The sequence below is a fragment of the Siniperca chuatsi genome, linkage group LG8 (genome assembly GCF_020085105.1).
Source record: "Siniperca chuatsi isolate FFG_IHB_CAS linkage group LG8, ASM2008510v1, whole genome shotgun sequence".
Lineage (NCBI taxonomy): Eukaryota > Metazoa > Chordata > Actinopteri > Centrarchiformes > Sinipercidae > Siniperca > Siniperca chuatsi.
The window spans coordinates 9,279,453-9,293,812 of record NC_058049.1 but is presented as its reverse complement, the minus strand read 5'-3'; the positions used below and the strand labels follow the sequence as shown (position 1 = coordinate 9,293,812).

At 41.4% G+C, this 14,360-nt stretch overlaps 1 protein-coding gene across 2 annotated transcripts in view; it reads right to left on the bottom strand.

The window, feature by feature from the left end:
• rab28 (RAB28, member RAS oncogene family) overlaps positions 1-14,360 on the bottom strand; it is a 28,948-nt gene that overhangs the window by 11,132 nt on the left and 3,456 nt on the right. For both annotated transcript variants that reach the window (XM_044205650.1, XM_044205651.1), the window contains exons 2-4: positions 12,191-12,287; positions 9,195-9,283; positions 7,055-7,184 (exon numbers count right to left, since the gene is read on the bottom strand). In XM_044205650.1, coding sequence (XP_044061585.1) covers positions 7,055-7,184; positions 9,195-9,283; positions 12,191-12,287 — 316 coding nt within the window. The remainder of the gene's footprint in view (positions 1-7,054; positions 7,185-9,194; positions 9,284-12,190; positions 12,288-14,360) is intronic.

The following is a 14,360-nucleotide window of genomic DNA, read 5'->3' as shown; positions in this document are numbered from 1 at the left end:
CTGCTTTAATATCACCCAAAATAAAATGTTTTCTATTTAAAAAGTACATTGTAGAATTTTAATTATAAACAAGCATGGTTTTGTTTACATTCAGTGTTTCTCATCTACACATTGTGTTTATCCTTTAGGCCTTGCAAACATGGTGAATGCCTTTCCTTCCCTAAAACATTTGCAAAACTTTTTTTAATATTTGGAAACCTGCATTGTTTAGGTCAGTTTGTGGCCCTCTTGCTTTATTGGCGCACAGCCACCTTTAAAGGCACATTACTGCCAACAACTCCTGATATGCTGATATTGCCCCTGAGCTTGTGGCACTGATATGGGTTCTCATGCATGTGCTGGTAGAGCACAAGACACAAACAATACGATGACCCGTACATCAAAACAATGCTCAACAGTGGCCACAAACTCCACAGGTTAACTTTAAGGTCCAAGTCACCCACATTACAGTGAAGCATTCAGTCAAAAACGCTGTCTACCATATTTCTCAGTGTGGTTAGTAAGTTGTCATATATCCCACCACCAACCTGAACTACAAAAAAAATGCTACCAGAAATAAAACTAAGTCAACACTTTATTATTCAAGTTAATATTAAACTGCAGGAATCTGGAAGAGCAGCTGAATAATTTCTGTTGAAAAAAGTCTGATAGCGAACAGGAAAGATTTATTACAGGTGACATTTTATTTACCCTTAAATTTTCTGGTACAAGATACAGGGAAACCTTTACTAGCTTAAAAAGTCAGTAAAACTATAATGAATCATTCTGTGTGATGCCTGATTGAATTAGACATTGATTTAACTTTCACAGCACAAGTGCCTAGTAAAACAAAATGACTAGTGGATTTTATGTGAAGCATTTAAATGATTGGGTCCAACTGGTTTACATGACATGGAGAGAGCTCATTAAAACGGAGCATTTTGAAATATGAAGGAAGTGATAAGTCGCTACCTGCATTAAAATATGGACAACATAATGTAATTTTTCTCAAATACAGTATCATACAGAGGTGTCACAGAAAAAAATGTGTTTTCTTTACTCATAAGACACTATGCAGTCATTCAGTCAAAGTCAAGTAACCATGCAAACGGCACATTTCATTAGACCTTAACAGTGTAGGTATTGTTTACAGGAGGCAATGTTTATTTTCAGAGGACTGGAACATCTAAATTTAATGCAAAAGTACCTGAAACTGAAAATTATTTGAATATTACGCTTGGCTTTAACAGACCCTTACAATTGAGGAAATCATAATTCCTGCATCAGTACAGCTGCATAATATTTCAGCAATCTGTAGCCAATTCTATACTGCTATTGATGGCTTTGGACATTGTATAACTGGATCTATGAGAATTCAACTTGTGCTGGAATAATTAGAAATATTCCATATATTAAAGCTTGAAGGTAAGTTAATAATATTATCATGACTTTTCTGAGTACAGACAGATGAAGTGCTGTTAGTAGCTTGGTGTTGTCGAGGTGAGGGGGGCCCGTGCAGGAGTCCTCGGGGGGATCCTGACAGAGACAGAGCGCTCTTTGTGCTGCGGCGCCCTGCCCCGGTGGCCTGAAACGGGCCGGGACCGTCAGGGGACTCGCTTTCCACTAGGTCAGAAGTGTTCTGTCGACAGCTCATTGATCACAGCTCATCTTGTCATTTGATCGTTCTTCATGAAACGATGTGCAGACACACACACGTGCAAACACATGCTCATATACACACACGCATTCACACTTTAAAACATAATCAGATACTCCACAGCGGCTGGTAAAACAATGTGGTCTTCCTCCCCGGTCAGGGAATGTAAAACAGAGTGTCCAGCAGTAGCTCTACAGGCAGGGAGAGAGCTGGAGTGCCGGGCTGTCACTGCTACGGTAAAACATGGGGCTGAGGGCCTTGCAGGCTGGGTTAACGGGCTCCCAGGACTCGTGAAAAGTGAACAAAAGGCCCAGTTCTGAGCCGACCGCACAAGACGCTGCCCGGGGTTTCACTGGCCATGTCCTCCAAGCTCTCCTGTCGCTGTTAAACTAAGTGGTCTTTTATGGGCGAGCAGTAATACATGCCTCTGTGAGACGGCAGCGTAACTATGAGCTATAATAATCATACGGAGCACAGGGGAGCCCTCGTAATTGTACTCATCGCATCATTATAAGTCTATTCATAATTACAAAGTCTTCCTATGAGCAATGATGCGTTGGACGGGCCTACATATTCAACTTCAAGCCACAGCAGTGAACTGTTACATGGAAATGTGTGTTCTGCTCACAACTGCCTGAGCAAACATCGACTAAGTTAAAACCTGAAGCAGGGGCATGGTGCAAGGACAGTGATGTAATATCTCACACCACAAAAAAGTAGATTTAGCAAAAAATTAGGGAAAAACTATGTTGATATTTCACATATATTTATAATATATGCCTGTGGATCCAGATCAATCGGTTATTTACCCAACCCTGTGTCAGCAAGGCCCCTTCCAGAAATTCCTCTAGATCAATGTTGTGGAGCAGCGGAGAAATAAAGTACAGCCTGAGCATGATGAGGGTTCCAGGCTGCACTCAGGTCAGGTGGCTAAGCTGTGCTGTGCAACTCAAATGGCCCATGACTTGCCACACAAGAAGGTATGCGAAGACTGATCATCTACTGCATGTGCAACAATATTTGCTTTATGGATGGCTAAAATGAATGAGGACTTTCCATGTTTCGACAGGCATGAGAGTCAAGCGAGATGAGTGTAGGGACCAGAGCTGGGTCAAACGGTTGTTACAATTAAATCTTAGCATTTAGTTCATTTAGCAAGGAGTTGCATTGCTCTGTGTGGGAAAGACCACCTATCAGCCACCTGAGTAGGTTTAAACAAACCATAGAAAGTATTTCTTCATCACTGCTGGACACACATCTCAGCATCTGCAGCTGTGATTTTACACTGACTTATCAGCCGCAGTGTAATACAGCTGTAATTCTTCAATCATCCCTCTGTATCCTTGTTGTAACCTGAATCTCTATTTCCCATCTTTTCCAGACTTAGAGAAAGACAGCAGGCTACAGTCAGTGCGGTTTCTGAGACAATTTGATACACACGTCTGTTCTGACCCTTTACCTTTAATAAAATGTGAAGAGAAACAGGAAACACTGGATTTGCTGTAAACTGTAAACATTCCAGATCTTTACCCAACCATACACCATGCCTTACTAGGTCTATATACTGTATATATAATGTTTTACAGTGTCAAACCTGTGGTCGCACTACCCACAGTGCAAAACAGACACTGCTGACGTGTTCATCCCTTCTATCTGGGGAGGGGTGAGGGTGCAGAGTAAGAGTACTGGGCTTTTGTCCCACCACATGTCTATTGTGGCTAAACCTTTCCCTTGGGGGCAATTAGGACCTTTTAGTTTGTTGTAAGAGGACCTAAGTACGAGTGGGTTGAGCCAGGAAAAACATTTTTGAGCTAAACCAAAAACAGAAGCGCATTGAGCTCCTCCGCGCTCCTGGACTTCTGAGCATCTCTCTATTAAGAAATGTGCAGGCCTGTACTGAACAGACAGGAACTGTGGCAGCTTTACAGGGGCAGGGAGGTGACGGGGGTGAGAGAGCTGGGGAGGGGGAAGGCTTCAACTACACCTGAGGCCTTGCCAAGAGGCCAAACAACTCAAGACCAACAATGTTGGTGGCAAGGTCATGCTTCGCGAGAATCAAGAGTTAGGGGAGATCCATGTTTTGCTTTAACTTTCACATGGCTGGATGGAAAACTGGGGAGAGAGAAGTGCGACGGGTAGCGGTATGCGGTGAGATCTGCCATAGCGTGCAGAAAGCAAACACATGCATGTTGTTTAACACAACAGAGACAAGGAGCCAATGAAAAGACATTACTGTAAGTAAAAGCAGCTACAGCAGAAGTGTTAGTCTACACATGTGAGAGATAAGCATTAGGAGTAGGTCTAAGTGTGTGATTGAAAGAGTTAATGTTTGCACAGGGATGAAAATGAATGTGCAAGTGTGTTTGAGAGATGGCACAAGATAAAGACTTAAAGAAGAAAGAAAGGGGAAAAAAGAAACAGAGCATAAGAGAAAGACAGGGAAGACATAATTGAGTGTGCAAATTCTCTTCATGCAGGGACCTTATCTCCCTACAGAAGGGAACATTTCCCATGGCAGACCTGAGTGGATCGGCAGTGAACAGTGTTAGAACCTCTGAGCAAAAAGCCATGAGTGATGAGGAGGGGTTAAGAGAACTGAACCCATTTAAGTCACCCAAATAAGGGCTGTACAAGCCCATGATGGATGCTCTGGAGTTCCTGAGGGAGAGAGCGCTAGCAATGGGAAGGTGATGGGTGGGGAGCGAGCAGGGGTCCTGTGATCCCTACTTAATAAAAACAAATTGGTTTGATAAACGACACAGGCTTAATGTCTACAAAGAAATATGTGTTCTAATTTCAAACAGTAACATAAGCCATTTTAAAATGGTCATGGCCCCATTCAATGATAATATGTGTATGGTACAACACACAAAAACATGCGAAATATGGATTAGGACTGCTAACAGTGTGCCATATTTTTTATATCAGTGACATCAGACAATGATCTGATCTAAAAGGCAAACAGTCATGAACAGGCCAAATGCAGCTGTTGTTAAGCAAAGAGCAACAGAATTTATCGTTTGGATCTCTTTCAAAACACACAGCACTTACTAGTCTACTAAAAATGAAACACTCAAGTGGTGGAGGAGATGACTGCGCAACAAGCCAACATTTCTCTTGAGAGGTTCCTGTGTACCATACGGTGTTACACTGGGCTGCGCTGTAATAAACAGTTATAGTATGTTTAGACAGACCAAGAGCTTAGCATTCTTCCATTGCCCATGTGTTCCCAGAAACTCCACAAGTGTGTCGCTTCACCAAAGTGCACGTTTCCCTGTGAGTGTCTGTGTGTGCGTGTGCGTGCAGTTGCATAAATAATTGTGTGCGCATATGTGTGCCCTCAATAAAACATTTCATTGGCTTCCTCTCTGAATTGTTACAAGTGGTGCCATTATTTAACAGGGCTCTGGGCAGCATGTAGAGGGCATGGGGGTGCAGCATACTGATGCTTAACAAGCACACTTAACCCCAGCCGGCCATGCTAAGCCAAAGAAAGGAAAGGTTGTTCCCCAGCAGTGACATGGCACAGGAGGGCAGTCAGGCCAGGGTAAGGAGAGGAGGGGACAGCATCATTAATAAACCAGTCTGGTCCATAGGCTCAATTACCGTACACTGGTTAAAGAAGACAGTGTTCAAATTAAACTAGAAGGCAGGCACAGGGTAATTCAGGAAAATTAAGCTCAATGTATATGGTAGCACATCTACTGTTAGTAAGCCAAACAGAGTCACATTTGATTGTAGCCTCCACAGCTGCATATGTATAACTCTTTCTGCTCTAACCAGCAACTACAGTAAGTACTACTATGCACATGACATCTACAGCCAGTGTTCACATTAAGTTTATCTAAGTGGAAACACTAAAATAATCGGAGTGGTGAAACACCACAAACTCCCCTAAGACAAGCCCTCATAGAGACATAAATCTGTAGTGTTTTTATAAGCTCCTTGTTATGTCTGTACTTCTATTTCGGTTGTCACAAACATATTGCCTCACTCAGTCCAACATCATGGGAACCATTTAAAAGAAATCTAAACTCCGCTCCCAAAAGAATGCTATGTATTCATATTGTTCATGTGTGCTAAGTATTCAAGTTGGAGAAAAAACAAAAATGCTACAATACTTAAAATGGTTAGAAGCTCTTCAGCAAACACCCCCAAAAAACACTCAGATAGAGTTGGGAGACGTAAAAGTAAAACAAAAATGTAGGTGTGGACATTTCCAGCTAGATAACTAGACTAACTCTCTTCAAGCTCCCCGAAAAAAAGTCCATGAGAGTCCATGAGAGGGTTCAAAGAGTCTCACAAGGTAATTGATTGCTCCTAGCGGGGGCAATCTGTGTGGGATTTTGTTTTTCTTTTTTTCAGCCTGTAGGAACAGAAAAAACACATGGGCCATTCTCAGCAATAGAGCCATTAGGGGGAGAATGACTGTGCGAGTGTGGGGGTGAGGAGCCTGACAGCGGGATGAACACTACTTAAATATTACAGTACACACACTCACCCACACAACCCAAAACCTAGCCTAAATACAGAGGCGCCCACCGTTAAAGCCAGGGCATTAGGAGATGCAAAGGATGCAAAGACAAGAGAATCTGCTCTAGACAGGCGAATTAAACCGTGACCTGTGGTCCCCTGTTGAGTAACATTAGCGAGAGCTTCCTGTGTGCAGGCACCACTCTGTTGACCGTTCATCATCGCCCGGGAAGGTGAACAGTCACCATTACACACACACACACACACACACACACACACACACCAACGCCCAACTTTACAATAACACGGCGGCAGCCATGACTCCACATCTGTCAAGGGGATGTTTAAAAAGAGTCATCATTATTACTCTTTATTTTGGAGATGGGTGGATGGGTGCAGGCTGATAGGAGAAGAACCGTCTGGTTAACGTCGAGTTCTTCTCCTTAACCAACAACTCGGGACAGGACCCCAGGCTCGGGCTGGGGGGGGCCAGACGGTACTGACTGGGAGGGAGGGGGGGCACAGATAAGCGGTGCCCTAGGTCCGTTTGCCGGGGATCTTAAATCATCGTCAGTGACTCCCCAGAGTTCACAAACATCAGCATTCCCATCGCTCCAAAACCTCACTCTCTTATCAACTGGCTTATCACACCGATCAGTTATCTGGTGCTCTAACAAACACGTCTGCTACCATCAAACACTCACTCCTCCACACTCAAACACAGACACGCAAAATGAAAAATGTGTCAGGGTGAAATGAATAGAGAAAAACTCAGTCCAATAAATATAAGATAACCTAATATAATTTGCAGCTACTTAGTAGAAATTAAAGTGTAGCAATTTCCAAACTTGATAGACTACACAACTAAGTACTGTAACGCTTCTTCCCTGCTGAAAAACAAGGAGTTTATCTGTGTTTGTGTGTTTATTTATGTGTAATTCTCACTTTTGTTCCCAACCAGGGAGACAACAGGCTGGATATCAGATTCCTCGTTGGCCTTCTTCACCATGCTGAACCAATCCTCCAGATTCTCAAAGCTCTGGTAGTTAGTGATATCGTAAACCAGGAGAAGCCCCTGCGTTGGAAAAACATAAAAGAAATAATGTTGACACAGTCCTCAGACTTTGATTTGAGAAGCTCACCTCCACACTCCCTCACTGGGAGATACTGGATGTGAGTACACAGCTTAATTTCATATTCATGCACCTCATATTCATTCATATTAGCAAGAGTAATACTGAGGGAGCAAGGGAACAGTAGGTGGCACTGCTCCTCTTCTTAGAGTAGGGGACAGACTCACATAGAAGGGGACACACTCACTCACACATAATCTGAGGTAGGTTCAGTACTATTATGATCTAAGTAAGATTGTGTGAATTCACATGGATCTGTTTTTAAATGAAAATTGTGGTTTGTACATTAACAGGTCCCAGTTTTGTTTCTATCTGAGCTAATGAATGATGTAATCCTCAACACTGTATGCACTGCAGAAACACTCATGCAACAACACCAGAGCCATGTTTGAGCAAACACTCAATGAACACATTAATTAATCAAAGAGTAAACACAGATACAAGAGCTGTTGGCATGATTCAAGACAAATAATCACATAGCTATCACTATCTGCTATCACTACTTAAACTTTTGCTGGAAATTAACGTGAGTAGAGGTAAATGTCTCTCCTTTTACTGCATGATGCAACACGACTGAAGGGGTGTCTGTTGCTTTTTGTTCGGCAGACACGCACTGTCACAACACGCAAGGTCGGTGACGACAGCTTAGGCCTCTGACAATTACTGTGAGTCTCTCCGAACAGCCATGATTGATTACAGGACGCACCGTGCTGAACAATAGGTGTGAAAGTGGCATACAGCGCTGACGAGAAACTCCCTAAGCAAAGTATCGTAATGTTGCAATGATGTATGACATTTTGCTTGTGAAGGAGAGAGACAGTAAAGGAAGTGCTGCAGACATGGATAATATACAGTACACACTATTTGGGCACAGAAAATGCCAACATAACATGTCACTTTCACTATTTTTAAAGCCAGGTACATTCATGGAATGGAAAAGAACCTCCAACTAATGTTTGTCTAGCTTCTCTAGACAAACATTACAGAAGTGTGCTTGCATATAGCTGGTATATGGTGACAAGTTTCCTGCCTGTGCCCAAATGTTAGATCTTGTGCTGCAGTATAGATCTTGGATTAGACAAACCTTTGTCTTTAAGTAGGCCTCTTCAAACAAGAGACATTCTGGAGGTGAAATATAGCACTCGTCTATAGCAACACCTGTGGATGCTGATGTTGCTGGCACATGTACAAACTAGTACGCACTGACACAAATTACAGTGAGCTCGGCTGTCATTTTAATTAACACACTGTTGAGTTTTCCACAGGACAACGATTAAATGAAAGTAAACAGATCAATTAGTGGCCTATTTTTCTCTTCATGTATGAGCTCAAACACTGGGCATTACTTTTAATAATTTCATTTGAAATTGCTTTAAAGTTCAATTAAACAAACTAGGATACATTTACATGTTTAAGAATGTAGTTTTTGAATATTTTTATTGCTCACAGTATTGACCTATAGTGTACGGTAATATCAACATTTGTTCAGTCTGACAGAAAACATCAAACTGTAACAACTCTGTAAAAAGTAGAGATATGCTGATTTTTAAAGCTCTATAGACCTGCTACGCTCACTGTGAATCCAAATGACAGTTTATTATGATTTGGCTCCAGAGGGAGGGAGTGGCAGGCTCTAAATGAAGCTACGGAGACTGTAATAATAAGCCTGAGCAGAGTCACCAATACAAGAATTGGGAACTAATTCTTCCTGTGCTTCCTATTACTTTTTCACAAATATCTACAGCAGTGGGTTTGTACATTTACACATTGACTATCCTTCCTGAGGCTACTGGAATCAAAGTCTTTTTGCTTCATGTTGGAGGAATAAAAGACTTAAGTTCAGAAAGCAGAAGAGGAAGCTGCAACACAAACCAGAGATGCATATATGATTGTTAGGCAGAATAAAAAATGGCAGCAGAGGATTTGGTGTGTATTTGTGTGTGTGACCTTACATGAGCTCCGTATACATATTTATCCAACATTTTCCCTCCTAACGTTTGGCCTCCAATGTCCCACACCTGCAGGGTCACGTTCAAATTGCCTACAGCGGAGAAGAGAGACAGAAATACCTCCAATATCAAAAAGGGCTGACATTTAAATGTGTACAAATCAGCTTTATAAAGGCGCCATAGATGTTTCAGAGTTTAGATTCCTGCTTTCTTTTCTTAAAAATGCTTTTGTTTGCTAATCAATTAAATAAATAAATAAACTTGAAATGAGCACAAAAAAAAACAAAACTGACAATGCTGCAATTTGTGGGTTTCCATTCTGGATGTTTTTATTCTTTTTCATCAGCAGTTTTAACAAAGCTCATAATCCTGAGGAAATAACGAGTCAGCTGTAACTGGAGCCTGTATTTTGGGTGAGCAATTTCTATAATAAAAGTCAATGTTGTTGATGTACATAATGGAAACAATAAATCAGCGATTAATCTTTCATGCTAAGCGCTCTTGCCTGGCAGGTCACCCACACCTCACATCCAAGAATATCCAGCCCAGAGATTGAGGGGGGATGAATAGGTACGCTTACCCTCTAATTTAAACATTCTGAATGGCAGTAAAAAAAAAAAAAGACTTCTTATTAGCCTGGGAAGAGCTGTTTGCATTGTGCCATATCCTGCCAAGTTAGGAAAGTGAGGTGAATTATGTGCTGTTAAGGAAAATAGCAATAATTAAACACAAAATAAGAGGAAAAGGAGACTCTTGTCCTTATGCCTGTGGAAAGAGAAAGGAGGAGTGAATTAGAGTCAGAGAGAGAGAGAAAGAGGAATACGGGTACAAAAACCAAATCCAAATGAATATTTTCTTCCTCTGGAAAATGAAAGGGGTGGTTGAAAAAAAAAGTCAAAAAAGAGGAGGAGGGAGGACCAGACAGCGAGGAGTTTATGTTGGTGTGATGAGGGCCCTGCGCTGGGCTGGAGCGGCGGTGGGGAGCAGAGCATACACTGTGGACACGGCTGGACGACTCAACCCCTTCATAAGTCCCCTTTTTAAAGCGAAGGAAGGAAACGCTGAGGTTCACAGTCACTACATCTAGACTATACAGTGTCAATGTAAAGCTACATTGAAGAGTGCAATGAATAACGATTTCTTGGTGCCATCCACACCCATCCACCATGCTTGGACACTAGCTTTATTTATGTTTCAAAGATTCATGCTGACTCAACAGAACTGACATTTTTCTGCTTATGCTTTGCAAACGTTAAAACTTAAAACTGATAACAAGGTCAGAAAAAAGGCACGTTGATAAGATAACTGTCCTCTTTGTGTGACGTGAAGCGGACGCAGAGACAAAGCAGCTTCTGAAAGTTAGAGTTTGACAGAATTTATCAAGTAAATTTCACCTCTAGTCAATCCCCTTCACCGCCTGTACCTCATTGGTTTGGCAGAGACATCTGGAAGAGGTATTGTTATAGAAAGCACACACAGAGGAGGCTGTTGTGTGCCAGTCGGCCTCGCCTCACCTCTCCCTGCATTGGAAAATGTACATTAAGTTTGACAAGCTGGGCCTTCACGGTGAGAGGGGCCAATGCTGGCTATAGGCTACTCTCCCCCTTGCTGCAAAAGACCCTTACAGCCCCATAGAGACCCAGAGAGCCACACAACCTTTACAATACAAGTCAGGGTGGGGGTCCTAACGAAGTTTGGGACCACCCAGCTTGCAGAGCCACCCTCCTCTTCATCAGCTCATCAACACCCAATTCCCCAGAAAATGGGCCATTTAACAACTCCGGTGTTGAACCCAGTGTTGTTGCTGCCCCTGTGATACAGACGTTTGTACACTATATTCAAACAAAGGTTACAGTTTAACACTCAAGAGATCAGTGACTGTTTCAGGAAAGAAACTTACTGGAAAGAGAAGTCAAACGATTAACAGCATTTGTTCGAGTTTGCATTAAAGAGTTGAGCCCAGCCTGTGCTTATGGCTGGCTCTTTTCATCCTGACTCCACCACAGCATTTTTGGGGGTTTAGTTCTCCTAAGTCTCATAAGCTGAAACTTACACAAAATCAAAATAGAATCTTTCAGCCAACTCACAAATCAGCATAACTTTTACTTTTAGCACTTAATTTGCCCTTGCTTAATGTTGTTTTATTAGTAATGAAAGAATGAAGGCACTTTGCAGATTTCTGGAGCTTAGGCCTTGGCAGAGTTTTAGAAATGCCATTTAAAATGCTGAAAATCCCCATTTCACATGGTAGGAAGTAAAAATGGAGTGCTTTCGTCTAAATATAGCATTAGTCAATAAACATTTATTTTACAGATCTAATGGGGACACAGAGTGTGGCTTTATTTCTGCGGTTTCAACATAAACAAATAAGAACATGAATGTTTTATGTGGTGCAGGACAAAGATCAGTTGAATTTGGGGATCAGTGATATGGATATAAAATGTTAATGTATTTACTCTGTACTGTGCCCACAGAATTATGAGCAAGGCTCGCCCATTTGGACATAAGCTGTCCATTGGCCTTGTGGAGTCAAAAAAAAAGTGTGCTGTTTGCTCTGGAGAGAAGAGCTTTCAGAGTGAATAAGTCTGAGAAGTGGCAGACACTCTACAATGAGGAGCTACCAGAAAAGACACATTCAGCTCCTGAGTTAACCTGAAGAACAAACTCTGCCTGGAAATGGTAGGACAAGAAAATATGAGAAATAAAAATATGACAGAAAGTGATGGTGGAACAACAGGCCTCTTTGTTAATATTCTGGATCTTTTTAACACTGATAATGTTAAGTACACACAAACATCCAAAGCCTTAAGGTCGATACAGTATTATAAACAACCACTAACAGTTAAGCCAGTCAGTCTAAGTACAATCTTGCCAAATACATATTCTCAGTATTGAATTAACAAGTCTGCAGTCTGACACTATGTGCTTGTGCAACACGCATGTCCGTGCTGAGTCTCCGGACAAGCGAGCACTCCCAAAAGATTATGAAGGTGTCTCACCTGGAAGGCTTATTCTCTTCAGAAAGAAATCCAGGCCGATGGTTTGTTTGTACTGCTTCCCAAAGGCCTCCTGTGCAAACCTGGTGGTGAGTGATGTCTGAAAAAGAGAGACAAAGGGAGGGACATGGAGAATGAGTGCCAGAACACCTCTGCAGCAATCAACAGGACTAAAAAATATGGGTTTTTTTAAAGCAGTTAAGTGTTTTAAAAAGAAAATGCTTTGAAGATAAAGGAGAAACCTTGATTGATTATCTGCCTAATAAACAATATTCACACATACAGAATATTTCATTTTCTAATATTTCTAAAAATACAAGGGTATACTTTATCATATCACAGCATGTGATTCTTTTCCACAATAGCGTGCAGCCATAATTCTTAGGTGATGCAACCGTGAAGTACACACTGACATTAATTTCATTATTACAAATCCATTTCAAGCACCTTCAGAAACTTTGTGATTGACTGAAAGGTGTGCTGATGTAATTGTCTGCCTCCTCCTCTGCTGTCTAACTACTCAACCATGATTCTGACAGTGAAAATCAAAGTGAATTACAAAAACAGGTGTCGGAGTATGTGTCATGTCTAGAGACTGCAGACCTAATAATTGCCACAAATTATAAAACCTCCATCACTGTCACTGTTGTGTTTGAGGAGAAAAAAAATAGCATGTTAGGGGCTCTCCTGAAATCCATGGGAATTCAGAGCGCAGGCTTGACATGCCAAGTTTAATACATTTTGATGGATGAGGATAGGGGAAAAAATGAAGTGCTGAATGTCTATTAGCTATCTTTAGAGCAGTGTGCTTACATAAACACAACAGAGAAGTGAAGCAATGGGATTCCCTGAGTGTTCATGTGGCAGAAAATGCATTTTAATGTGGTACTTGACAATAACTGAGGGTTAGAGGATTTAAAACTAAATTCTTTCTTTCAATCCACTAAGCTTTCACTTGAGCCTACGTCCTTATCTACGTCCATTCATGCTCAGAAGGTTTAGGTTCAGCCAAATAATGTTTCAAATACGACTGGATTTCTTTTAAAATTACGCGAGGGAAGACACAATGTAATATAATTCAAGTAAACAAGAGTCTATTTGGCTTTCTTAAGATACTGATTTGTCATTGTGGATGCCACCTTTAATTTCAAACCTTTATGTTTATCCCAGCTTGAATTTTTAAAAGAAATATTTTAATTAAATTAAACCTAGTGGATGTGTAATCCTGACCTTGGAGGTGTAGAATAAAGTTTTATCCACCTAATTCTTTTAAAAGTTCACTAACCTACATACTTTTTTAATCTCAGTCTGCGGAGCATGTCAGAGGCTCAAGAGTGACTGAAAAATTACTAGAGGTGACTGACGCAACAAGGAGAAAATCGACCATTTAAGTAGCCCAAACAATCACTGACAACACAGGAATAACAAGCTCGGACAGCAAAAATTTATTCCACATGCTCGCGTTGGCCTAGTCGGCCATTTGTCTTGGCATTCCAGTAGCTTGGCTCTCCTCCCTCAACGTAATCCTTTTTTTCCAACGTACAATTGGAACTAACCAGCGAATGTAAAAGCTGGCGTAATCCTGACACTCCAACAGAGAACAGCACAGGGTCACCAATGATACCAATGCCGGGAAATGGGGGAAGTTCTACTGAAACAAGAAACTGGGAGAGAGGGAAAAAAATATGACAAGCTGACTATGTTCATGTGATGCAACTCACAGGAGAGATGCAGTGCATTTTTGCAGCATCGTATCAAAACTGGCTCTTTATTCTCCTTACAGTTAAGACAGATATAAATGTTGCTATTCTGGTGAAGAGTTTAACTGTAAATAACTTTGCTAGGATGCAGTATACATTAATGTACAGGACCTGTACCTAAAGCTCCTTTTTACCCTATAGGTAAGAGAACAGCAAATATTCAGAAAAACTGAGTGGCTTTTACCTCAGATTGAAAAATAGACCTGTGTGTATTAAGTTAGGCCCTGCACCTTAAGAGCCTGGCTAAATGTGAGACTCCATATTTTAAAAACATCTTGCTCAGGTGGACAAGCCTGCCCACATCTCCCTATATTTCTGAATGGACAACCAACCACAAGCAAAAATACCACCGAAAATGCTGTCCAAGAAAAACTGATCCGATTGCAATTTGCTGAGCAAATTGACATTAATAA